Consider the following 25,920-nt stretch of genomic DNA (forward strand, 5'->3'; position numbering starts at 1 on the left):
TCCATAAGCGTCCAGTTTCTATTTTAGGGACCATAAAGTCAGTGAAGTTGAGGTTATTGATGCTGATGGTGAAAAGTCAGTCGCCACAAGGCATGAGCCGATATTAGATCCTAATGTGGTAAAGTTCTTTTTACACTACTATGAAAGTTGAAAAGGGAGATTCACGTTGCAGGATCGACTGTACCTAAATTCCGAAACTGGTTGGATTACGGTCGTTAAGGTATTGATATAACTGCTGTGTTATATTATCATTCCGTCTAATCTTTTATGTGGGGCTCCACTAAAATTACAGAAATTCATTGCGAACCCTAGCCCACTATACAGTAAAAAACAAACAAATGAAGAACAGTTAAAATTTGTATAGTCAATATTTTAGTTTTTAAAAAATGAATATTTGTTGTAAAAATTTTTTTTAAAAACAAGTATTTTTTTTCGAAATATTTGAACAATTATTTTTTTATTTAATTATATATTTATATTTTAAATAATTTTCATTTTAACCATTTTTGAATGTGTTTATAAATGCATATACATTTAAAAAAGAAAATTATAACTGATAATGATGAGCGGTTCAACAATGCTTATGTGCTGGAGCCTATCCCAGCTGACTACGGGCAAAAGGCGAACTACACCCTGAAATGGTCTCCAGCCAATCGCAGGGCACACACAGACACCGTCACAGAGCCCAAGCGGGACCCAATCCCACGATGCCTGCATACTAGTCGGGCCAGTGTACCACTACCCCATAAGTGACCCGAATCAGCGGTTTTCTAAATTAAAAATAAAACTTTAATAGAAATAATGTTTAAATTTGATTACTTTACATTTATTGTCTGCAAGTGTTTTTCTTTGGAGTATTTAATCACAAGTTTACTCCTGTATTAGTATCAGTTAGTGGTAGACAAATGTACATTCAGTCATAAACTGAGGACCCCCTGTACACGTATCATTTTGAAGAGGTTTTGTACTTGTGTACACAATTTATTCTAACATTATTATCACTCACAACAGAAAACATAAAATATGCACATTTACATCTTTCATAGGATATCACTACTGTCATATATTATAATTTATACCTATTTACATATAATACAATGTCACACGGGATGGGGCTATGAGGGTGGACGTGAGAGGTCAGTGGCAGCCGCAGCTCCCCGCCACCATGTCGTTGTACTGCTTGAGCACCACATTCTCGTCGTCGTCAAAGTAGAGCAGGTTGATGGAGAAGAGTTTGTCAGGCACGCAGCACGGCGTCTCGATGCTTTTGAGCACTTTCAAGGCATTGATGATGGACTGCACGGTGGCGTGGTTGGTGGGCCTCATGTTCTGGCCCAGCGGGAAGGGGCACGAGCCCTTGCAGTGGTAGGCATTGTAGCCCCGCGGCGACACGATCCAGCCCGACCAGCCAATCTCCTCGAAGTCGACGTAGAGTGGCAGGCGCCGGCAAGGCATGGATGTGCCCTCCTCCTCCGACCACGCCAAATGGTCCAGGGAGCGGGCGCTGCGGGGGGGCACGGGTGCAGCCATGGGGGATTGGGGCAAGATGTCGCTAACTTGGGCATCGTCTGGATCTGTCAAAAACAAAATTTGATTTCAAGATTTGCAACTCATCTTGCAATATCTTGCCCCGAAAGAGATTTGAGATGATGTTTTTTTTTTTTGCACCAGATGTGACGCTCCATACCTTCCACTAACAACCCAGGCTAAACTTAGCTCCTTCTCAACATAGAAAGCTTGACTATGAGCTCAGATGTGGGACATCAACACAGTTCCTCAAGGCAATTTTTACATAAACATGGCTTTGGCGCCATTTTGTAGACTCATAGAGGGTTGGAAGAAAAAGCTAAATTTGAATAACTTTCCTAGCATCATAATTGACACTATCACACTGAGTGTATCTGCATCATTCATTTGCTAAAAATAATACTATTTTCCACAAAAGAAAACCAATTTTGTTTAAACAATTATTGGAGAATTTACTGCTAGCTGTTTTTTTTTTTCATTTTATTTTAAATATCATTAAATGTGTTCCTGTTCGCACAAAGAAAATGTTTTTTATATTTTGCATTTTGTTCCCCTATTGTACCCAAAGTGAACTGAACTGCAACTTTAAAACCAGCATACACAACGGACAGGAACTTTTGACAGGATGTTAGAACCTAACTGTTGCAAAATGTCATGAAAAGTTCAACATGGCCCACACCTCATAATGAATCAACGGTCGGTCTTAAATGTCTTCTAATTCAATGAGCAGGGACCTCACCTGTGCTCTCCAGAGTGGTGGACTGCCGTCGACCATCGTCCGTGAACAGCACCAGCATGGGCTGCTTGCTCTGGTGGTGGTTGCGTCCAGAGGCAAAACGGATCAACTTCAGGTCCATCTGGCTGCCCCCCAAGGTCCGCACCACCACGTGGAGCCCCAGGTTGCTGCCCTCGTCCACCGTCCACGAGCGGACCTTTCGTGGAGACACGAGTCGAGGTTAGTCATTTAAAGGAGATCGGTCATAGGTAGTCAGATTTCGACTTTGGGGCGTGTGGGGACACTCACGGCTTGAGTGATTGTAAACACCTCCCAACCGTTAGAGTGGACCGGGATGAGTCGAGAAGATAGCAGCTTCCTCTCTTGCGTGTTGTTGGTTTTGGTGGTGTCCAGCAGCTGGTAGACGCTAACCTGGAGATTAACTCGGTTAGCTCGCCCTCCTACGCATGCATTTAAGACGTGTGTGGAATCCCATGTACCTGGCAGTAGTGATGTCTGCTGACCACCAGCGTGGCTTGAGGTCGCAGCTTGAAAAGGTGGAGCTCAGCCGTGAGGATCTTCTCTGTTCTGGCGACGGTGGACAGGTTGAAGCGGAACTCCACCTGCTCACTACGCACTGCAGAGACAAGAAGAGAACCCTTCAAAACCTTTTAAAGGAGCGTTTAAACTCGTCTATTAAATATAAATTTTAATACCTGTCAAATTTGAAACACACTTTAGATAAATTTAACATCTTTTAGTCCAAGTTTTAACATGCAGTGTATTGAAATCTTTGATGACAAATTTGAATGCAGTTTTTTTTTTTTTTTTTAAATCCTCCTAGGTCAATTTGGATGCCTGTAACAAAACATATCCAGAAACTTTTAACCTATGATGTCACACACGGGTGTCTTCCTTCCAAGAATAACTCGGCGTACACTCTTGTGGTATATCTTGTGGTACCCGCATACTCGCAGTTCGACACATATGGATTTGCATAATCGCAGATTTTTTCAACCCAATTTTCTTTTGATTTAAAAAATAAATAAAAATACATATTTTTAATGTTTTGGTTTTCGTTGCACCCCACCTCCCATTCCCCCCGTTTTTAGTAGAAAATGCATTTGAATGTCTAGCAGTTTATTGTTTTTTAAATAATTATTTTTATTTATTTATGTTTTTAATTCTCCCCCCATACATTTCGCTGGGCCATAATTATACGCAAATTCGAGCTATTCACGGGCATGCATCGTCATGCCAATCAAATCGTCAATCAAAATGAATGTTTTACCATTAACAGTGGTTAACTTCATTTTACACTTGACAGACAATTAAATGTCACTCAATAGATAATAACGTGATACATTCATTAGTGTGTGTGGCGTGAAATTACGACAATAAATTCTCAAATTGTGGTACAGGAGCTCTCTCTAGTGGTATATGAAATCATCAGTGAAATTAATATTCAAACTAATCCTGAGCATTTTGGGTTAAAAAAAAAGGTACTCGACTCTGAATATGTTTTAGTTCATGATAGCGCAATTAAATTGTATTCATCTTTTAAGTTATATTAATCTTTTAAGTTAAATGCAGTTGCAGAGCTTTTTGAACTGTTGGTATTCACACATTTAGCTATTTTCTAAACATAAGTAGGCTGATCGAGTTTAGGTACCATTAGATTAATTGCAGTAATTTCTTATCATTTGATTATTTTTCTTATTATACAATAATATAATACACAAAAATGTATAAAAATTACCATAATTTTGAAACACATACAAAAAAGGAGGAAAAAACAAGAAAGTATTGTGCATTCATAAGGACACTTCTTATCGTGATACTTTAAAGACGTTTTTAAAGTCCTCTTCTACTTTTTAAGCTTGCAAATAATTTATGAGCACATTTTGTGTCTTACGCTTGTCAAAGAAGCTCCTGACGGTGTTGCCCTCCAGCAGGTAGGGGTCCTTGGTCACCCCGTCCACGTCGGCCACTGTGTTGTACAGATCCAGCATGTATTGCGGCGGCTGCTTGCGTCCGTGCGTGACGGCTGCGGGCGGGTCGTCCATGCCAAACACCGCCAGGAGCCGCTTGATGGCATCCGAGCGGACCTCCTCCGTCCCGGCCTGGGTGGACTCGGTAGCGTGGGGTTCCTCCAGGTAGTTGAGCGACGGCCGCGCCCGGAGCACCGTGCACGCCGAAGCGACAAGAAGCACTAGCGTGAACATCTCGCAAGCCTTAAAAAGTGAGTTATGAAGTGAATAGTGAATACTCTGGGGGGCACTTATTTATATCTTCACAGAGCACCCCCCCTTCTTCCTCCTCACTTAATCTCATGGTAAACAGCAGTAAAAAAAAGATGCTATTTGGCCGCAAATGTAAATCACCCATCAGCAAATGTAAAAGGAGACTAATGGCGGTGTTGTCAAAGGTGTCAAGGCCACCGACTGGCTGCTATTGTCCTCGAGTCTGGCAATAAACGGTCAAATCAACTTAAAGGTGGAAAAGAGAGGAGGAGGGAAGGGGAAAAAGTTTTACTCTGTGGGTTTTATACGTAAAATTGCCGTCACCCCCCTTCGAGGAAGTGCCCCCCTACCAATGGATCCATTAATTTGGAATAATGGAAACCGATTAACTAGTGTCGTTGGCTACACGTCCTTTCCCTTCATTTGCATTACTGCTTAACGGTTTGAGTCACAGCTGGTTCATCGTCTCCACACAGCTTTAGTCGTAAACTTGGTTTGTGGGGTGGAATCATTTTTTTGGGCACAAGTTGTTTGATTCTAAACGGGTGGAGGTAAGCGGGATCAAAGTTGTCCACTGCACACGACGACACGGTCAAACAAGCCATAAAAAAAGAACACTTGTTGGATGTGTCACGCAAACGTGACGTTTCACACATCTCGATATCAAAGTAGGCGCCCTTTAAACATGCGAAACGCGTGTGTTTGGACGAAGGCATCACAACTAGACTAGCAATGCATATATTTGCATTTGAAATATTACAGCTATCAAGCTAGCTAACTTTTTTTTCTACTCGGGGGCCATACATGACCACACACTTCCTGAACAAATGTATGACTAAATTGCTATGTTAAATGAGGACAAAATAATTATTCTATTTTTTATTTTTTTTTTACAATGCATGTCTCAAAGCTCCGCAATCCTAACCGAATCACAAAGTGTTTGAAGCAAACAAGAGAACTGTGTCCTGTCAGGGGCGGCCATGGCCGGTGTCACCCTTTGGCCACCCCTCTATCTAGGGCAGATTTTGATACCTGTGACGTTTCAGTCATTTCCATGTGGATGCAATATTCTTAAACCTCAAGTTATTTACAGTAACTATATACATAAATGTAAAGGACAAGGTAGCATTTATTCTGAATTCAAACTGCATAATAATCGATTTTAGTAAAGAACATTTGATTGTGTAGTCAGTGTAAATCAACACCACTGCTCTCACACCATTACACGCAAAGAACATGACTTTTTGTCATTGTTTATCATACCTCCCCATTGATCACAGTATAAAAAATAGCTTCGAATTTTTGTAACAATTGATCACTCTGATTGTCCGCTGACTATTGAATCAGTGCATGAGGACACAAAAGCACAGGCTCAGTTCAGCCAAATGTATTTATTTTATATAGACTTGGTGCTGCTTATACATGTGTGTGTTGGGCAAGGTTCTGTATTTGTGTGCATTTTATTCCATGGAAACCTGGATTTGGATGGTGTGATAAATAATGACATCTTACTTATGGAGGGGTGTATAGTAATGCGAATGATGTGCATGCATGTATGGCCACTACTCACTGAGGTGTTTAGTCACTCAGGCCACCCCACTGAAAGAAATTCTGGCTACACCCCCTGCATAGTCGATTTTTTTCTTACATAAAAAGTTGGCATTCAAGGAGATGAGACAAACCTGGCGAACAAGAAACCAACATTAAGTGCAATAGCTAATTTTGTAAAAAAAAAAAAAATCACAGGAAAAACTCATTCAAGTATTGCAGCTATTGTAAGAGACCTAAAATGTTTCGACATTTATATTTTGCAAATATTGGTAATTTTTTTTATGTTTTTTTATTTACAAAATGTAATATATGTCTGTCTATAATCTATACAAATATGAAAATATTATTGTTAAAATGGTAATTCATAAATGACAAAATATTCTTTTATAAGCAATGTGTTTTTGTTTTTTTTCCAGGAATGCGTCCGAACAATCATGACGGCTTACTACAAGAGAGGAGCAATGGAACAAGGGTAAGCAGAAAATATCATGGAGAATTTTCTTTGATTATATACAAATTCAGAGACTCACCGCTTTCCAACAACTCCAATATGCGTTTGGAAGTTAGCAGCATAACAATACATGGCGAGGCTGCAAAGGTGCTGAAAATTTATTAGACATTTCTCTCATAATAGGATGCACAGAATAGTTTTTGTATTGATTCAATTACAATGTGTTTCTCATAAAAGTTAAATGAAATAATAATGAAAAAAATGGTTGAAAACTAAATTTTCTTACCTTCAAATGTATTGTACTTGAAAGTTATATACAACAGAACTGTACCTGTATGTGATTGAGTCCGCGTACCACACTTGGAAAATCGATGTTCTAGGCAGATTGCCGTAACTAAATGACAACGGTTATTTGCCCTACACGCTCTCTTTATGACAGGTAGTGTAATGCATTTTTTTTTAAATCACTCTGAGCATAAGCAGTGAGAAGAATATATGTATGTATATGTTATATATTTATAATAGACAAACACTGGCACATTCATTACACTATTAGATTTATTGTTAAAAATTATCATTTTTTACATATATTACATATTATACAATAATACTTTAAGGACAGCACAGTGGTCGAGGTCATGGATTTGTATCTGGGCTGCGGCCCTCCTGTGTGGAGTTTGCATGTTTTCTATGTGCTTACATGGGTTTTCTCCAAGTACTCCGGTCTCCTCCCAAATTGCATGTTAGAATAATTGAACATTCTAATTTGTCAAAAGAGGTGACCTGCAATTGGCTGGCTCCAGCACACCCGCAACCCGAATGACAATGAGCGGGATGGGTGGATGGATTGGGTATTGGATCAGTGGATGGATGGATGGATGGATGGGGTGGCTTGGCAACCATGTCATGTGCACTTTTATCCAGGAGGGGGCTCTGTGTCTTTGTGAGTGTTCAGTTTGGGCAGTGGCAGGAAGTGATGGACAGGATGGTGCTAATCTTGCCGTGCTGGCTCAGAAAGCTGTGTTTCTCATATCCCTGAGGCACACACAAGTTGGATTGTTTGTCGGCCCACAAGTGGCAGATTTCGGGGTCTGACGGACTCCTGGAGAAAGAGGAAAGGATGTCACTAATGTGCCAAAAAATTTCATTTACTGACAGAATGTACACTTTAAGTATACTCATATGGCTGACATCTGCCACTATACATGTTCAAGTACATTAAACAGTCAAAAGTACCTCAAATTGGCAGTTGTACTAAAATACAATATGTATAAAGAATGGATGCATGATGAACTTTTACTCGTCCGGTAAAGTTTTTAATCATAACTTCCATTCGTAATATGTTGATATGTCAAGTGACAATTATGAAGGAGTTATTATTAAATCTAATTAAACAAACAGGTATTTTAATAATATATGATGAAAAAGTTATAACTAACTTAAATGAGATAAACACGTATTTGAGTATTATCATACTAATATAAACATCCAACCATCCATTATCTGAGCCGCTTTTCCTCACAAGGGTCGCAAGTGTGCTGGAGCCTATATAATATTCAAACCTTGATAAACATTAATATTGTTGATTAATTTACATTTTAGTTTATTGTACTCGTTTTACATATTACTAATATTAATCAGTATAGTATTTTATCCCCACAAAAAAATAATTAAATAAAACAAAGTTAAAATGATTAGATTTTTTTTCTACATATAAAATATTTCAATCAAATACTATAAATCAATAAAATACGTTGAACATAATATTGTAAAGAAAATTTTGGGGTTGACTTCCCCTTACTGTTCAAACTGCGCATAATGTCACAGTGTCTTACAATAAAATTACAGAATACATTTTAGAAAAAATAGCACATACTTTGCCACTTAAAAAAAAAAGGCTAGTTTTCCACAAATATATATTGTTTTTATGGGAGGGTTAGTTTCCTCCATAATCTGCCAATTGGTGAATTTGCACATACATTTGTATACATTTTCAAAAAAGTAATGTATTACCTAAAATTGAAAACGGGGTTCAATTGCAAGTATTTGAATCAGTGTTGTTAAAAGACTGTGCATTTAATTAAACAGTTTCAGTTTCATCCAACCACACGATTGCAGGTTATTGTTGCTCATATAAACAAGACTAAAGTTGATAGTATGTATTAAAAAAAATCATTTTTTTAATTTATTTAGTGTAGTCCCAGAAAAGAGCAGGGGTGTTTAAAAAGAACATTTGGTGTTTGTGGAGGAAACTTAAAAGCGTCTGCTTGAGAGGGTGTCCGAGCTGACAAGCAATTGTGAAGTGATTGCCATTGGTGTGTACGTGGGCGTGGGCGTCAGTGGCAGCTGTGCTCGTACGTACCTGAGAAGGCATCGGTTTCCTGTGGTGCAGCCTCCCAAACATCTGCCCACGTCCACTTCCTGTGGAACATTAGCAACACACAGAGACGGACCGTCAGCTCACAAATATTGACAACGTCGTTTAGCGTGGCTCGCCACTTTGATTTGACACCTGCAGTGGGCCATTTGTGTTTGCCCTCCACGCTCACACTTTCACTGCTGAGCCCAGACCACCCCCCAAAAGAACACACCAAAGAAGCGGAACTAATGAAGCTTTTTATCCACGATGACAACATTAGAAAAAATATTGATAGTAGGCTTTTATATGCAGTGGCATTGCTTAGAACAGGGTTGGATATTGTTTCATTTTAATTTTATTTTAAAATGACTATTCTTGACTGTAAAGCCTATTTTTTGGGGGGGCAGACATTTTTTTGGGGTTCACATTTTTAATTTAAAAGTACTCTAAAGTGCCTTAATTTTACTTAAATATCACACTTATTAAATTGTTAGTTTCCATAAGTTTTGTTTTTTATTATATATTTTAAGATTTAGAATGAAAGTGTTTTAATGAGTCATATATGTGCTATTATGAATATAATATATAATAATATAATATATAATTCATTTTATTATTTATGTTAACTTTATTAAATAAAAAAGTGTATATTTCAATCAATTTAAATTTTACATTTTTAAATATAAAAGTAGTTTGGCTCATTCTCTATAAACATATTGTAAATAATTTATACACACACATTTAGTTCAGATGTTTAGATTTTCATGAATTCTAATTTGTTGTTTTCTTCTTTTAACATCTCAATACTTTTTAAAGGCTTGATATACATATAGCAGTTCTTTTTAGGAGAAAAGAAAATGCATTTTAATTTTTGTTTCCCCAAAAGAGTCTCAATTATGCTTTCAAATTACACTTAATCCTTCATTACACTCATCCAAGGTCTTAAAAATGCTTTATAATTAATTTTATCTAATGCCGATTGGAGTACATTTACGTAGTTTGCATGTATAACGCTTTATTGAATACTTTTTAATATATAAAAAGTATAGTGAAAACCAGGGAAGTTAACCTCATCTTAGTCCGGGGCCACCTCACAGTTGTTGGTTTCCTTCATAGGGCTATTATTATGGTGAACCCAAATAATATAATATGATATGATATGTTTGCCTTGTATTTCAACCCAAATTCCAATAAAGTTGGGACATTGTGTAAAATGTAAATAAAAAAACAGAAAACAATGATTTGCAAATCATGTTCAACCGATATTGAATACACTACAAAGACAAGCTATTTAATGTTCAAACTGATAAACTTTATTGTTATCAGCAAATAATCATGAACTTGGAATTTTACGAGCGTAACACGTTCCAAAATAGCTGCGACTAGTGGCAAAAAGACTAAGAAAGTTGAGAAATGCTCATCAAACACCTGTTCGGAACATCCCACAGGTGAACAGACTAATTGAGAGCTGGTCGGTGCCATGATTGGCTGTAAAAGGAGTCAGTCATTCACCTCTTTGTGGAAAAACTGCGTGTGAAATTAGTTGAAAAGTTTAAGGACAATGTTCCTCAATGTACGATTGCAAAGAAATGAGGGATTTCATCACAATATTCATAATATCATAAACGGGTTCAGAGACTCTGGAGAAATCACTGCATGTAAACGGCAAGGCAGAAAACTTTACATTAAATATCTTGTGTATTCAATTAAATATATGTTAAACATGATTTAATTTATATTATTTTACACCGCTTTTCAATTTCAGTGGAATTTGGGGTGGTGCATACACAGAACAAATTGAATAACTAGTTTTGAAATTAGAGGTTACTAAAAACTGTATGTTCAAATATCAAATATGAATAAATATTAATATTTATTTTAAAAGGGGATTGGTAAATAAAATGCTTGTAATATGTCAATGTTTTAAGAGTGAAGACAATTCGCAATGTTGTTATTTTAGAAAGAAACATGAATGTTTGGCGGTCCACATAAAATGATGCGGGGGGCCAGATGTGACCCCTAGGCCTTAGATTTCACATAAATGGTGTAATGTGTAATGTATATGACTTCAAATATTCTTTGTTGAATATTGTGTCATATTCAGTGAAAGAGTGTTCTTTAATTTGACCAATGCTGCTTTAAAACGTTTTAAAGCTTCAATTTATGAACTTCGAAAGAATTCTTACATATGATGAGCTAGTTAGTACAGCTTAAAATTTAGAATTGCATAAGCCACCCATATCCGATCAGCTTAGCCCCCCACGATTATGGGTTTCCCCCTCAACAGTCAAACCACACAAAATCAATATTTGTCATGTTATTTTCCTGTCTACAATAGACAAGCACAAGTCCGTTGCTTGTGGTTGTGGCGCGAATAAGCAAGAGGAAGTCAGGAGGCTGATGAAGTGCTGTCTGTCACACTCAGGCCAGCATGAATAAAACTACTTCATTAGTGTCTAGCACCCACACAGAAGCAGCATTTCCTCTCAACTTGTGAAAGCAGAATTACAAATGAGGCCGCTTTGCATGTGCTAAACTATGGAACCGGAAGCAAAGGTTTCTCAGTTAAGGTCTCGCATCGCTATTTGATTCTCATTTTAAGCGTACCCTGAGTCTTTCCTCCTTGACGCCGTCGCTGTGGTGCACAATTTCGTAGTAGTACTCCACGTAAGGGAGCCGGTAGCAGCTCTCCTTCAGATCGCAGGCCGCCACCGTCTGGATCACGTCCACTTTGTTTGGGGTCTCCACCAGGGCCGAGTCAAATTTGGTGGGCACGCATGAGAATCCCTCTGTGGAAAAGTCGTTAGTTAGCATTTGAACAGGTCTAATTAATTATGCCCCCCCTGCCCCCCAAAAAACCCTATTTAAAAATATTGGATCAGTTCTGAATTACTTTGACATACATAAAACAAATTGGACCATGTTTTTATTTGTTAATGTCAAAAAATGAAAATAAAGCTTCAACTTCACCTTCAGTTGATCTTTATTTGCACCCGGAGTTTGCTCCGTCTTAAGCCCGTAACTCCCAGAGCGACCAAGGCTTGCTAGTGTTCGCGAACGTAGCAAATGCTGATTTTTGTGACTGATTTCGTTCAAGGTCGCAAAAGGTCACAAAGACGTTCGCCAGACGACAACGAGTTTTCCTTGTCGCCATCAAATTTTGAACATGTCCAAAATGTCTTTGCAATAAGAAAAGCAACCATAAAAATTGTTTGCGAATGTCATTGCAACCTTGAACGAAACCTGCTGAAAAACCGACATTCGGGCCATGCACTAACACTCGCAAACCTTCGCCGCTCAGTGAGCTTCGGCCTTTAACCTCCTATTCACAAATGATATTGTGCTAATGAAATGCCAGCGCAGACGCGCCCACAAAGTTTGAGAGCTGAGTGCACTTTGCCCCTGATTTCCACCTGGTTTCAGTCAGCCACACATGGCTAAGTATAAATGCTACAGAGTATAGTATAAAGTTATATTCATATTAGGACGACGTGTCTTGTACATTTCCGAGTGTTGCGTCACATTGGTCAGATGTCGCAGGCTGCAAAATTGGACCTCCTACCCACTGAGGGTGGGCCCTAAGCACAGTGCGTGATATGCGTGTAGGGAGGCTCGGCTTTGGCTGGCACGATGATGCGATGCCTTTTTCGTGCTACTGCTGTCATGAGCAAGCTTCCACAGCGGACTCCCAAGTTCACACCAGCTTTTTTCCAGACAGAATTTGATGCTCATTTGCATAAGTATTTTTTCTGCCAAATACTGTATATGCATATTACCTCATCTAAATACTAAATACAAATATTACGACACACTGAGATGGATTCTGCTTGACAGCGCAGTTAGTGAAGCATTTCACCATCTGCGCATGCTTTGTGAATTAGGCACAATCTGTTTGTTCCATTTTTCACCACTTTGGTAAGAATGGCTTGGACAATTATGCAATCAGGCTAAGGAAAAGAAAAATTACTCAAAAATATTGAAAGTAAATTCTAATTTAAAAAAAATCACAACATATAACATAAAAAATGCACCTTGATGAAAATGTTAAATAGTTAAATATAATGAATTACCTGGCGCGCCCTTGGACTGCGAGCACCCGCCCACGTCCACTACACTCTCGTATGGCGTCTCCGAGTAGAAGGTCCTTAGCGAGGGCACGCGCATGCACTGGCCCGGCTGGATCTCACATTGGCACTCCTGGATCACCTCCACCTCGCGGGCGCCCTCAAACAGGAGCACCCGGTCCACGCGCATGCCCGTTGGCTGGCACGCATGGTTCGCCCCACATGAGGACAGTGGCGGTTTCTGGAGCTTTCCGACTTCCTGTGTGACGGGTCCACGCATCCTCAGCTGGTTCGGATGCCGGATTTGAAGTCAAAGTATGATATTGGCCAAAATAAGAGTGTCTCTAGGCCACAAGGCTAGTCGTAGCGCCCCTAAGTGGTGTTTTAGGCTTACTGCACCTACTTTTTTGCTCCTGAGAAACTCCAGCATAGATGCATGTTGCGCAAGTTCCAGCGCTCCAGCCTCGTGTGGCGGCCTCGCTGCTGCCCCTCCGCAGTTCGGCCTGCACATGCCCACGTCCACGCTGATGGGACTGCCTGAAATGTCTGCAATCAAAAACAACAACAAAAAGTATATATATTTTACATGTACAGTTTAGAAATGTGGTTGTCAACCTTTTTAAAAGTGATGTAAAGTCGTTTTTCAACCAAGTACCCCTTAATCAGCGCAAAGCATTTTGGTTGAAATAAATAGACTTCAACTGAGTGCCATAAGTGTCTGATTTATGAAACTTTGGAACTCCAATTGTATAACAGTCTCTAACTGGAAATAAAAGAAATACAACAAAAAAATAAGTTCATTTGTGCACATAAAATGTTTTCACCATAAACTGTCCTCTCTGAGATTATAGTAAAGATACGTTACAAAAAAGGAATCATTCACTGAATCGATTGACAAGCGATGACAGGTTGGGTTGAACCATTTTAGTATAGGGGGGAGACTGGGTCTTTAGGCGACTCAAATTATGAACTTATATTTTCCTGAACTGTGAACATGATTTAATAATTATTTTTTAAACATTTCTGCATCAATGTTACTCTTTAAGTATTTTTCAAAATCTCACATACCTTAACATTCACATACCTTCAGGGTTACACGTCCCCACATTTGAAAACCACTGCTTCAGAAAAATGATGTATGGCTCAGGAGGTTAGAGACTTTACCTTGACCGATGTAGACGAAGTGACTCTGCCGCCTGCAGCACACTCTTTGCGTAAACAGGTTCCGGTGGTCTATGCGTTTGTTGAGCACCGCTGCCACTACAAAACAATACAATTTAACATTACCACTTAACAATGTAAATAAATAAATAAATATATATATATATATATATATATATATATATATATATATATATATATATATATGTGTGTGTGTGTGTTCTCATGTTGTGTGTTCTTAAACACATTAAGAAGTCAAGAAATTAAAGTTATTAAGTCTTGATAATGCACAGCTGTGGACTGAATGGTCCTAATTAGCAGCTCAGTATTTATGGAACATATCACCTGCAAAATGTGAAGGAACACAGTTTTTTTTGTTTTTTTCCCAAGTAATTCCAACAGTTCTTCTTTATAATGTCGATGACTTCAGCAGAGCTGGGTACTCGACCCTTTTTTGACGGTCAGTCCCCCGCCCTTCGGCCGCGATCTCGGTACGGTTCCATTATAGGGATTGTTGTATTGCCCCCCTTGTAATGGTATGCACCAGTAGCAAGTGGGAGGCGCGGTTACCTGATGTCAGAATAAGGAATTACAGGCACACTTGAACGCACACTGCTGTCTCACATCTCTTCATACACAAAACAGTTGTAAGTGGCGCTTTTGACGCGTTCTGAGGCAACTTTTGTCGTTTGCCTATTTCGTGAGTAGTATCATAGATGGATAGATAGATACATAGATAGATAGAGAGAGAGATTTTAATAAATTGAACATTACATTAAAAAAATGCATTATTTTTTATTATATTTATATATCAAGTTAACTGCAAAAGAATTGGAAAAAAATCTGACTAGAAATGACATTAAACATCTGAAACATATGGTACATTCAAATTCTATAGCAAAAATTTAATTGAATTTTACTTTATTTTTTTTATATAGACTACAAAAACACAACTCTAATTGACAATATAATTTGGATGACAATTTCCTTTTGGCTCCTGCTCACAATCTCCATGCTTGTTCATCCTAAGAAAGTTGTTTAATTAGCTTATTTTTCTTCTCCAAATTTCCTTTGGGAACTGACAACAGGTAGGGGGCAACCCCAAACTGCTCCTACAAAAAATCCAACAATGCAGTCCAAAGTATCTTGCTCAGATGAAAAAACTAAATCCAAGTTGTCACCTGTTGATAGATTCATTGATTGATAAATCCGTCTGCCTTGCTGCTACTTATATACGAGGAAAGTATTTTCAGACCCTTGAAATAGTGATCAACTGCCATTTTGCTTCCCCAAATTCTGTCAGATGCCGCAAATCTTAGCAAACAATGCAGATGCATGTGGCCAAACAAGTAAATGAAGAGCTTACTAGTACTCCACACTGCAGACCTCAGTACTTACATGTCATGTGGAGTGCGCACAGCAGCACCAAGCATTGTTGCGATACGACCATGGCTTAAAATTCCTTCAAACTGCTCCTTGGCTGGCCAGACCCAGAGTGTCCCTCTCACCCCAACAACACTTCCGTTATTTATACGAGCTTCGGCCTGAAATGTCACTGGTGCCGAGTCAAAAAAAAAAACAAGTGAGAGCTAATCAAATTTCCATGCTTTTGTAGGGGATGCTTGTTCTCCTGTTAGTCACTTCAAAGGTGAACCTCCCAAAATAAGGCCAGCATCCGCTTTTCCTACGTGTGTGTCGAGCAAGGCTCCAGCTCAGCCTAATGAAGTGCCTTAACTAACCCCGCGGCCATTAAGCGTGTCAATCAAAGGCATTAATCATCTTTTATCTCAGCGGGGGTGGTATTTAGCACCTCTGACTTAAAACAAAAACCAGACCAGGATCGGCGTGGGGGCGCCCCTGGCCTCACCTTCCCGGACCGCCTCCCAGCACCTTTGTGTTTATTCAGCATGGTGGCAAATGGTCGGAACTGGAAGATGATGTGCTTCACGTCACTGCATTCCTTATTTTCTACTTGGAAACCATGTGTTTACATTTGAGGTCAAAGGGCACAGTATGACTTCAAATTCTTTTGAAAAATAATTTGTTTTGTCTCCAAAGAGTAATACTTTTATTTAAGAAGGGTACTAGGTAGTAGGTAACAACTCAAATAATTCAAAATTGAAACTGAAATGAAAGAGACTAACTACAGAACGACTCAGATTTGTTACTTGGCCATTTGTTGCTATGCAGAATTGTTGGGGCGCGACCATTTGTGCCCTGTGTCTCAAACGCTGGAAGGAAAACAATATTCACTATCTAGCAGGCACATAGCAACGGATTTGCTCTGATTCTTCTTCCCAGGCACTTGCTGCTAGGCAGAGTTTGTTTGTCACATCAGGGGAAGTTCATTGATGTCAATCTATAGAGTCCGACAAACTCCACAAAAAGCAAGATTATGAAAATTCAAATGACTGGATTGCCTGTCTGAATTAAATGCAACGTATAGAGTGAAAAGTGTATCTAACAACACAACTCAAACTTTACAACCGACAAAATATGATAGTAAACGACATTCAAACTTGAGCTATTTAATAGGAGCGGCATCGTACACAATAAATTTCATAGTGTATATTTTACTCCAATCGAGGAAAACTTAACTCTGAAAATGAGTACATTTGGTCCCAGTTTAAAGATAATAAAATTTGCACAGAAAATAAAATATGCAGAGTAAATCTCACTCAAAGTAGTGGATAAACTGTCCTGCAAACAATTAAAATCAACTTTTATTTGATGAGAATAAAAATCACTCACCCTCATGTTACACTGATGAGTGTCGGGGGCGGGGTTTCAAGTGCTGTAAATTTCTAAGTGAAGAGATTTTGATCCATTCTGAAGATTTACTCGCGCTCTAGTGGCCAGAGAGGGAAATGTGACTCTGTAAAAATTCCTCGACCAAATTGTACTGTGCAGGTCAACGACTGCTCAGATTCACAATCTGTGGGGTACTATCATTTATGCCCCACGGTCAAATCCGAGTTGGCAAAGGCAGGAAGTCAGACAAGCAAACCTCTCTTAAAACAGTTTATTTATTCCATTGCTGCTTTGTATTCAAGATAAAATATTGGACCATATTTTCTAGTGGGCCCTCATGCACAACTGCCCTGCTTTTAAAGGGAGAGACCATTCGTTTTTCACAAATTTAATTTGACCGCCGCCTTGCGTGCTAATCGAGTATTAGTCCGCATTTGATATGCTGATGTCATGCCCTCATTTTTTGGGGGGGATCATCACTCAGACACCTTGATCAAGGACAAGTTTAACTTATTTAATTCACTAATGACGTGATTGAATTAGTCACCTTGTTAAATGCTACTGCCGATCAGTAAACATAGTATTTACATTGGGATTCACGTTTTCCTTTTACAATATGAATGGTTGTTTGTCTACGTGTGCCCTGCGATTGGCTGCCAACCAGTCCAGGCTGCACCAACCCGCGTGCTGACCGAAGATCGTTCAATAGAAGTGAAAAGCCATTTAACTTTATTGTTATACTACATTGTTACAGTTTGTATTTATTGTGCGCGGGTGCACCTCATAATGTTGTTGAGGCTTGTGCGTTAGTCGTTGTGAATTATGATGTTCAAATCTGCACATACTTGCAAATGTCCTCATCACGTGCTGACACGCTTAACAAGCTGGAGATGATCGGATTATGCACCGGCAACATGTCCTCGAAGTATGAAGCTTATAGGTGATCAGGTCTTCGCTGTCCAGTTGACATGTAACAGACTGTCTGGAGTCAGGTTGCGTGTGTCTGGCTGGTGTTATGTTGTCTTGTGTCTGGGTCACTGTGTCAGAGGGTTACCGTTTGGACTGGTTGCGACAGTTTAATTTCTTGAAATTCTCTTAATGCGATAAAATAGAAGAAGTCAATCGGAGCAAATCTATTTAAATTCTATCCATTCGTCCATCCATCCGTTATCTGAGCCGTGCATCCTCACTAGGGTCGCAGGGGTGCTGGGCAGTAGGTCGGGTACACCCTGGGATGGTTGCCAGCCTGTCGTAGATTTAAATTCTATATCGAAATAAATTTTAATAACTGAAGTGCAGTCTAACAAATTCACAAACACACTAAACTAGACTTACTCAAGACCGAAAATTAAGATGCACACGTTTTTACGCCAAGTGGAACTTTCAACTTTCTGTAACCAAATCATCAGGTGTATTGGGGGCGAGGCAGGTCTATGTGCTGGAATGCCCAAGAGAAGCGTAACAGAGCTCCAAACACCGTCGACTAGACTTGCCGGCACCAAAATGAAGATGCGCTAGTTTTTACGCCTGACTCCAAAAATTGGGCTGTGAATGTAAAAGTATTATCAAAAGAATATACATTAAAATGTCAACAGAATTGTATTCATTTGAGTTGACATTTTCCAGAGTGAAAGTTTGAAATGGAACCTGATTTTAGGAGCCGGTCAGTTTGCCGTGACCTCATCACTTGCAGCACATCTTAAATACAAGGATAAAGGATAATCCCACTGGCGTGTTTTCCAGACTCCCGCATTCATGTTCAGAAGCCTCTGCAAAGCCTGTCTGTGGTCTGTCTGCATGGGAGGAGCCCGGATTACACTCCTTGGGACATTAAGGGCCATCATATGATCCCGCCACAGCGGAGGATGATGAGCAGTGACGGCAGTAGCACCTGAAGATTTTTGCGGTATATGGGAAGAAATCACCTGAGAGGGCTGTCTTACGCATGCGGACGCTTTTTCTATTCTGTGACCTACTCCGAAGGGACCTAACTCCGACATGGAAAGGTAGTCATGTATTTGAACAGTAAGAGCAACAAAGAGCGCCACAAGAACATAAAAACATGTAAGTGCATGTAAAGTGAGGAATTTGTGTTTTCGTAGGTCCAAACGTGTATGTCGTCTTTCTTAGGGGGTCGCCCCGGACAATACCCAGACAAGGTGTTCAAACGGGCGTCCCGGAACATCGCAGAGAAGAACCAAAAGCCGGATAGGAAGGAGATCAAAGCTGAGCAAGATGTAGTGCGGCACACGGCGTTCTCCAAGGCGTCCTATGACCTGAGCCACTCGGAGAGGGTGATGGATGAGCTCACATTCGGACGGCGGGTGGGCTTTTATGAGCTCAGAGGGCAGATCGGATCGGGGAACTTTTCTCATGTCCGACTGGGAATACACGACCTGACCAAAGGTCAGTCAGGCTTCAGTAGTTTTAGGCGTTACTTGCCCTTACTTGATCCCTGTCATGCCCTTTTCACACTGCACTTGCAGCAAACTCATTCATTGTTTATGTGGCGAGGGGCGGGTACCACGGAATGAAGTGTTGCTGGGCGGCACGGCGTGACACGTTGACTTCTGCCTTCATGGCAACGTGCCTCGAAATGAGAAATGTTCAATGCGAGAGCCGCCTCGATGTAGCAGCTGAGAAGCACCTCCGATAGGAGTGGAGCTGGCCGAGTGATTTAGTGCTATTTTGGCAAGCTTATTTGTATGTAATGAACGACATGAAGAAAATGGTGGAAGCCTGAATAAAATGCAGTATCTCAGTTTTCCTGAGCTTTTGGACACACAAGCAATGACATACAGTGACGTGTTTAAAAAAAAAAAATCCGCTCCCTGCTCAACTTGAAATATTTCTTAAAGTTGTCCTGTTAAAACTGCAGCTGAGAAACGAGGTTAAACTCTCCAAGTTCCCGCTAGACCATTAGTTAAGGATGCACCATTTCCTTTTGCTGTCTGCGTCCTCCATGTGAAAGTGAGCATAGCCAGGGCTTTCCTCTGCATCAATAAGAGATGCATCTTGTTGAGATGCGTTCTACTTCTTTTCTAAACAGACACCAAAAGTCTCCGTTATTTTCTGGTGCTGCTACGTCAGCACTTCCAAATATAAGCATATAATCGTCGCGCTATCGTCTTTCCATGCTGCCGTGCGACCCTTTCCCAATGGATGAGATGTCATGATAATTTATTTTGGCTTGGTGAAGTAGCATGTGCTTCAGGATCCATTTATCTGTTAAAGATGAAGTGATTGCAATGAGGAAAAGTACTATAATAACCTTTAGAACAGGAAATGGATTAGTTTAAATTTTTTTTCCCCACAGAGCGAGTGGCAGTGAAAGTTCTGGATAAGGCACGTCTGGACAAGCGCTCACATGAATTGTTTGCCTCTGAGATCTCATGCATGGAGAAGCTAACGCACCCCAACATCGTCCGCCTGTACGAGGTGGTTGAGACCTATAAGAAGCTGTACCTAGTCATGGAGTACGCCAGCGGCGGCGAGTTGTTCTCCCGCATCTGCACTAGAGGCCGCCTCTCCGACCTGGAGAGCAAGCTGGTGTTTGCTCAGCTGTTGGCCGCCGTCAAGCACATGGTGAGTGTCAGGACACATCGCACAACATAAGAAATAATACAAGTTGATTGTTTTTTTTACTTTGGCTCCACTCGTAAACTCGTCTTTGCGATTACTAACCTCGTGTCCTCTTTCGGCAGCATGACAGCAACATCGTGCACCGAGACGTGAAGGCGGAGAACGTGTTCTTCACCAGCACGTGCTGCATCAAAGTGGGCGACTTCGGCTTCAGCACGTGGTGCCGCCCCGACGACGTGCTGCACACTTTCTGCGGTTCCCCGCCGTACGCCGCACCCGAGCTCTTCGGGCGTTCGGGTTATGTGGGCCGCCACGTTGACATGTGGGCAATGGGCGTCCTGCTCTACTTTATGACCACCGCCACCATGCCCTTTGCAGCCGCCAACACGAGCAGGCTGAGGCGCTGCATCCTGCAGGGCTCCTACAGCATCCCCTCCTACGTGCCCGCCCCCTGCGGGGAGGTCATCCGGGGCCTGCTCAGACCCGTGCCTGCCGACCGCCTCAGCGTGGCAAAGATCGTGTCCTGCGAGTGGTTGAGGGGTGTCGACTACCCTCAAGCATACCTCGCTTGCCGCCCAACACCCGCGCACTTGGCTGGGCCGTCCGTCGTGCTCGGCACAGACGACCTGAGCGTCAAAGCGGCGTTGGAGGAACTGGGCGTCGTTGAGCGCCACCTCCTGGACAACGGGCCCGGCCTGAGGAGCCCTGTCACTGGTGCCTACCGCATTCTGCTGCACCGTGTCCAGAGGAGGACGTCAGCAGAAGCGACCGGATACGGCTACGTGTGCATGACGGAGACGCGCAACAGACTCAAGCGACTGGACAAACGCACCTCTGCGGTTTGTATCGTCATGTAAGCACTGCACGCTGTCTTCCTTTATCTCAGTGTTCAATCGGCTGTAAATTAGTGCATGTGAGATTGGAATGAAATAAACAGACAGAATTTAAAGAAACAGGAGCAAATAATTGCTTTTTTCCCCCAGGCTCCTTCTATAAATTTCTAATTAGAATGATAGCATAAATACAGGGGTGAGTGACCCCACTTTTCAAAATACAGCTTCCAATCTTGAAATATGAGCGCTTTATGGCAGTGAAGTTGAATTGAGTATCAGCAGTTTGGCAAATAGCGAAACCAAAAAAGAGTCTTGAAGCTGTTTAATGCCAGTCCCACTTGGAATTTACTTCCACACTAAACTTGTGAATTTCGAAGAGACTAACAAACATTTTAAAATGCTAACGGTTAGCATTGATTGTTGCGATTTTAGAAGCAATGGATGTTTGAACACAAACGGTGGAGTAACACATGTAATCCGACCTTTTCACTAAGTAATGAGCATGCACAAATCATTTACACAGAGTTTGAGTTGCTAGGCAGGTTTATTGACACAATGCTTTAGCAAGGGCTCATGCTACACACATTTGAGATTCACATTTCATGGTTTCCATTTTCACATATTACACTGTTTCATCATCTAATGGTCACGCGGCGTTATAATAAAAAAAAGTCCAGTCAATGCAAAAAAGTCAAATATAAATGTAAAAACGTGGGTGTCCTGTTATCTGAAAGGGTGAGGTCTCACTCAGCTCAACAAGCGACTCTTCTGGCGCTGAAGAAAGCAAACAAGGCTCAGTGTCATGATGCACTACGTAAAATAATAATAATAATAATGATATAAATAAAACACCTTTGGGGCTGTCTTCTTGACGTGTTTGACGGCTTTCTTGTCGATGCTGGACATCAGCTCCTGCACCCACGTCTCTTGCGGGTCGCAGCAGTACATGCGGCCTTTCCGCATGATGAAGCTGCAAGGGTGGCACAAAAGCTTGCATCAGATTTGATTGGATCAATTTTGGAATGGAAATTTGAAAATGGAACCGTCATCAGGCATTCAACTGTATCAAGTATCACTTTAACGTGCCCAATAGTCATTCAAAATAAGTCAGCTCCACTCTCAAATTTCATTTGCCGAGAAAAAAAATATAGTAAGCATTTTCGCTATTTGACAAGCACCCAAAAACATTTGTAATTGCCTGAAGATGCCACTAGAAGGCAGCAAAGCACTTTTTTTCACCGAGACAAGGCTATGGCCTGAATATAAGCTCCTCACCTCAAGTTTTGGTCATGAGTGAATTTTTAAAAAAATATTTTTTTCAATACAAAATGATCATTAGAGATGTCTCCTGATTTTTTTTTTTCAATCATTTTCTGGTGAGATAATTTTTTTGGGGTGTCAAGTATAACACAGATTTTCTCAGATCATCTGCTACCCTAAAGAGGATAAACAGTATGGAAAACGAATGGCCACATTCGGAACTTGCACACGTTTACATGTAGCACGTTTTCGTGTGGGTGTGCTCACATGACAGCGCGGATGTTGCAACCACCATCAGTCTCCTGAATTCGGTACTTGACCGCATGCTCCTGAGTCCTTCTGCCGAGCGCTTTCACATAAGTCAGGCAGCAGTCGTCGTAGGACACTTAAGCAGAGAACATGTGTTGCATTGTTCATATCATAGTTATGAATTGATGTGCTCTTGTCTAGGCCTATTAAAACATTAAAATCAAGAGTTAAGCGTACATGCACTTTTTGAGTGCAATTTACTGTACAATATGTGACATTATAGAATAACTGTTTAAATATATAATAAAATGTGATTTTTTTTTATTATATCCAAGTTTTTATTTAGAATTTCTTGTTGCAAGACAAAGGAGAGTAAACAGCATTTATTGTTTTTTGGGGGAATTTCACAAGACTTTATTTTATGTATGTCAGGGGTCACCAATGTGGTTCTTGCAGGCACCATGTAGCGCCCAAGGACCACAGGTGTAGCTCGCAGGCCTGTTCTAAAAATAGGTCTTGAGTATTTTTGTTGTGTGTGTGGCTATTTTAAAAAAAATAAAAATAATAGTGCCACTTATCAGTGAGCTAAATCTTACGTTTTTGTTCCGATTCTTTTTAAGTAATACTTGCATTGGTTTACTGTGCTGGTAAATTTGGTATGAGCACCATTTTTTTAATTCCAAAAATAGTTACAAAGGTAAATATTGTAGCACATGACCAACCCAGAGCTTTGGTAGAGACAAGTTAATTAGAGTGCCATTGAGATGAAATAATTTATCCCCAAATAATTTGAGCAAATTTGTCAGCCTGGTAGCCCTGTGCATTGTTACACAGGTAGGAGAAATTGTTTTATGTTTTTAGTCCTACTGTTAGATTGGTGGATAATAGGTGGAATCAGGGAAAAGGCTCGATTGTCCCGTGCTCAAACTACCCGTCAAGCAACAACAAAAGGGACGTTTATTTGGATGTAAGTAATTCTGAATAGGATTGTATTCCCAATCCACAAGTGAATTCCAGCAAGAGTAATGAAGGACATGCCCTACCTTCCCCTACACGGGCAATAAACAGCAACCCTCATTAACCTTCACTTTATCTCCTTTGGTATGCTGCGTGTCACCATAATAAAATAATAATAACCAGCTGGACTACGTTTTTTTTCCCCCCTCACCTTGTGCCATTGTCAGACTCAGGCAAGATAAGACCAAGAGGATGAGCGGCGTGTCCAAACGCATGTTGCTCTCGATTGATTTTAGGCTGCAACTCTGCAATATTAAGAATAAAGACAATAGGTAACATGATTATTTGTTCACCTGCGGACCTTTGGACGCATTCGCATTGCTTTAACTTGAGGTTGAAATGCAGGAAACATTGTCTCGAAGTGTACAGATAAGTTCAATATAATGCCGTTGTGTTGTGTGTGTTACTCACCTGTGTGTTGGGCTTGCAAGCTGATCGGGTGTGTGAGTTACCTGCGCGGGCGAGGCCTTTTTATAAGGCGAAAAAAAGGGCGTCTCGCCAGGTGTCGTGTTTCCGTAAAAGTGATTCACCTTTGTACCCCGACTTATTTCTCTTTCGCTTTCCCAGAAAATGGGATTTATTTGTTTGTTTATTTATTCCTGCTCTTAATGACAGACATGTTGGTAGGATATATGCAGGATCTGTCCTGTGGTGACCTGCTGTGTGTCGACATGACATTATTGATTTAAATGAATGAGAAAAAAGCGTCAATGTCTTAGTACAACAAGTGAAGCGATGAACGACATGTTGGCATGACAGATATTATGGACTGCATGTTTCATTGACATGTTGATTTTTTTTTTTTTTGCCTGGGTGGCATTAATAACCTGAATGATTTATATTTTTTGATGTGATAGATTTTTTAATTAGCTTTTTAAAATGGCAAAAATATATTATTGGCACGATTGGTATCAGTATAAATCTACAAATACATTTTGTTCTGTATTTTGCATACCTGTGTGGCAACATTGATTGACAGTGGTTATTGATGTGCACGATTTTTTTTCCGTTTTGAAATTACTGAATTGTATTTCACAGCCGGGTTTAAATGGTGCAATGAATTCTGATTAGAAAGGATCCAAAAGATCAAGCGAAAAGAAAATGTTCCATAGAAACACCTCAATGGGAATAAAAAGGCTAAATCCGAGAGGAAATTTATTCGGATTCATAGGGTTGGTATACGTATTTCTTTTGCCAATCCAAACGAGCGTCATGGAAAACATCCATTCGGAATAGCCAGGCGGCTTCTGTTTTGCGCATGCGCTGTCATGACGTAAACGCGTAGTGACGTTGACTACGCGTCGACTACGAATACGCACATTAAAATGGAAGCTTCTTACCAGAGCTCCTCTGCAACGCGAAAACATGTTTTAAAGTGCCTTTTTAAAAATCTGCTGTATTTGTAAAACATAGTAGCATAGTACATTGTTAGCACAACCTACAAGCCTCAAGGAAGTATCACAAAAAATACAAAAGAAATAGAATACACTAATTGAAAAAAAAGGGTTTTAAAGTACTTGGTGACTTGTTTTCGATTAGGATGCAGCTTTAATTAAAGTGTTCAAACAATCGCGAATACTGTGCTAAATAGATGCATGAGCTCCATCTAGATAAATCACGTGATGTTTACAAGGCTCCCCGCGTGTCACACGACTGTAACGCGGCTGATCTGATTAACTGGGTGCAGCATGGAAACATCGAATCGGAAAAGCTGAAGTCACTTGTCAACAGCTGACCAGAGATCTTCAGTCCCAAAGATTTCAATCTGAATACAGCATGACAAAAAAGTCCCCATGTAGAGTCGGGTGAATGTCACTGTTTCCCTCAGTATAAATATGGAGAGTGCTGCATTTCATGGGAATTTATTGACGTTTTGGGGGTTTTTTTCCAACAAGAAAAAAAAACTGAATATGTAATATGTTTTAGAGAAATTTAGATTTGGGGGGTGTAGAGGGCAGCCATGTGGCCTGAGTGAAAAATCTTTGGTGAAAGTAATATACATATTGCATTTATAAAAATGTAGATTTCTTTGCCTATTGATGGTTATCGGCACGATTGATGGGTATTGATTATTGGCGTGACTGCCACTAAGTCTTTTTCTCAAAGGAAATGTACATTTACTGTATTTCTTTGAAACCTTTTGGATTGTTAATTGTG

At 40.3% G+C, this 25,920-nt stretch overlaps 4 protein-coding genes across 6 annotated transcripts; 1 reads left to right on the top strand and 3 right to left on the bottom strand.

Moving 5' to 3' along the window:
- Positions 1 to 957: 957 nt before the first annotated feature.
- On the bottom strand, positions 958 to 5,063 carry admp (anti-dorsalizing morphogenic protein). The gene is made up of 5 exons (XM_088311112.1): positions 4,158 to 5,063; positions 2,743 to 2,879; positions 2,552 to 2,674; positions 2,267 to 2,459; positions 958 to 1,574 (listed from the first exon to the last, which is right to left on the bottom strand). Exons 1-5 carry the CDS (start codon positions 4,465 to 4,467, stop codon positions 1,138 to 1,140), a joined length of 1,200 nt encoding a protein of 399 aa, XP_088167238.1. The 5' UTR covers positions 4,468 to 5,063; the 3' UTR covers positions 958 to 1,137.
- Positions 4,246 to 21,357, top strand: LOC148325907 (serine/threonine-protein kinase NIM1-like). 3 transcript variants are annotated; one of them, XM_088311111.1, is made up of 6 exons: positions 4,246 to 4,484; positions 6,453 to 6,508; positions 18,566 to 18,828; positions 18,925 to 19,228; positions 20,139 to 20,407; positions 20,527 to 21,357. In XM_088311111.1, the coding sequence occupies exons 4-6, from the start codon at positions 18,937 to 18,939 to the stop codon at positions 21,259 to 21,261; spliced, it is 1,296 nt and encodes a 431-aa protein (XP_088167237.1). In that variant the 5' UTR covers positions 4,246 to 4,484; positions 6,453 to 6,508; positions 18,566 to 18,828; positions 18,925 to 18,936; the 3' UTR covers positions 21,262 to 21,357. The 3 variants fall into 3 exon arrangements, with proteins under 3 accessions (XP_088167237.1, XP_088167235.1, XP_088167236.1); XM_088311109.1 differs by having other exon boundaries at positions 18,953 to 19,228; XM_088311110.1 differs by having other exon boundaries at positions 4,248 to 4,484; positions 18,566 to 18,886; positions 18,953 to 19,228.
- On the bottom strand, positions 7,347 to 15,567 carry pnhd (pinhead). Its single transcript, XM_088311113.1, has 7 exons — positions 15,470 to 15,567; positions 14,075 to 14,170; positions 13,314 to 13,456; positions 12,917 to 13,196; positions 11,454 to 11,635; positions 8,850 to 8,908; positions 7,347 to 7,589 (listed from the first exon to the last, which is right to left on the bottom strand). Exons 1-7 carry the CDS (start codon positions 15,519 to 15,521, stop codon positions 7,439 to 7,441), a joined length of 963 nt encoding a protein of 320 aa, XP_088167239.1. The 5' UTR covers positions 15,522 to 15,567; the 3' UTR covers positions 7,347 to 7,438.
- Positions 21,358 to 21,762: 405 nt separating the features above from the next.
- ccl25a (chemokine (C-C motif) ligand 25a) lies at positions 21,763 to 24,204 on the bottom strand. Its single transcript, XM_088311114.1, has 5 exons — positions 24,175 to 24,204; positions 23,915 to 24,008; positions 22,765 to 22,882; positions 22,090 to 22,207; positions 21,763 to 22,011 (listed from the first exon to the last, which is right to left on the bottom strand). Exons 2-5 carry the CDS (start codon positions 23,976 to 23,978, stop codon positions 21,985 to 21,987), a joined length of 327 nt encoding a protein of 108 aa, XP_088167240.1. The 5' UTR covers positions 23,979 to 24,008; positions 24,175 to 24,204; the 3' UTR covers positions 21,763 to 21,984.
- Between the last annotated feature and the right edge of the window lie 1,716 nt (positions 24,205 to 25,920).

This window comes from Idiotropiscis lumnitzeri, chromosome 12 (assembly GCF_059441095.1).
Source record: "Idiotropiscis lumnitzeri isolate Australia: NSW breed Sydney's pygmy pipehorse chromosome 12, RoL_Ilum_1.0, whole genome shotgun sequence".
In the NCBI taxonomy this organism is placed as follows: Eukaryota; Metazoa; Chordata; class Actinopteri; order Syngnathiformes; family Syngnathidae; genus Idiotropiscis; species Idiotropiscis lumnitzeri.

What these genes read in the sequence shown, in the direction of transcription:
- ccl25a (XM_088311114.1), bottom strand. Translation starts at nt 23,978, where the DNA reads ATGCGTTTGGACACGCCGCTCATCCTCTTGGTCTTATCTTGCCTGAGT. An exon ending in TGCAACATCCGCGCTGTCAT is followed by an intron (nt 22,208 to 22,764) that starts GTGAGCACACCC and finishes CCACCCTTGCAG; the next exon opens with CTTCATCATGCGGAAAGGCC. An exon ending in TCAAGAAGACAGCCCCAAAG is followed by an intron (nt 22,012 to 22,089) that starts GTGTTTTATTTA and finishes TGCTTTCTTCAG; the next exon opens with CGCCAGAAGAGTCGCTTGTT.
- LOC148325907 (XM_088311109.1), top strand. Translation starts at nt 18,768, where the DNA reads ATGCGGACGCTTTTTCTATTCTGTGACCTACTCCGAAGGGACCTAACT. An exon ending in AATACACGACCTGACCAAAG is followed by an intron (nt 19,229 to 20,138) that starts GTCAGTCAGGCT and finishes TTTTCCCCACAG; the next exon opens with AGCGAGTGGCAGTGAAAGTT. An exon ending in TGGCCGCCGTCAAGCACATG is followed by an intron (nt 20,408 to 20,526) that starts GTGAGTGTCAGG and finishes CTCTTTCGGCAG; the next exon opens with CATGACAGCAACATCGTGCA.
- admp (XM_088311112.1), bottom strand. Translation starts at nt 4,467, where the DNA reads ATGTTCACGCTAGTGCTTCTTGTCGCTTCGGCGTGCACGGTGCTCCGG. An exon ending in GCAGACATCACTACTGCCAG is followed by an intron (nt 2,675 to 2,742) that starts GTACATGGGATT and finishes GTTAATCTCCAG; the next exon opens with GTTAGCGTCTACCAGCTGCT. An exon ending in CACCACTCTGGAGAGCACAG is followed by an intron (nt 1,575 to 2,266) that starts GTGAGGTCCCTG and finishes TGTTTTTGACAG; the next exon opens with ATCCAGACGATGCCCAAGTT.
- pnhd (XM_088311113.1), bottom strand. Translation starts at nt 15,521, where the DNA reads ATGGTCGTATCGCAACAATGCTTGGTGCTGCTGTGCGCACTCCACATG. An exon ending in GTGCGCACTCCACATGACAT is followed by an intron (nt 14,171 to 15,469) that starts GTAAGTACTGAG and finishes ATTGTTTTGTAG; the next exon opens with TGGCAGCGGTGCTCAACAAA. An exon ending in GCAGTCCAAGGGCGCGCCAG is followed by an intron (nt 11,636 to 12,916) that starts GTAATTCATTAT and finishes ACTTTTCCACAG; the next exon opens with AGGGATTCTCATGCGTGCCC.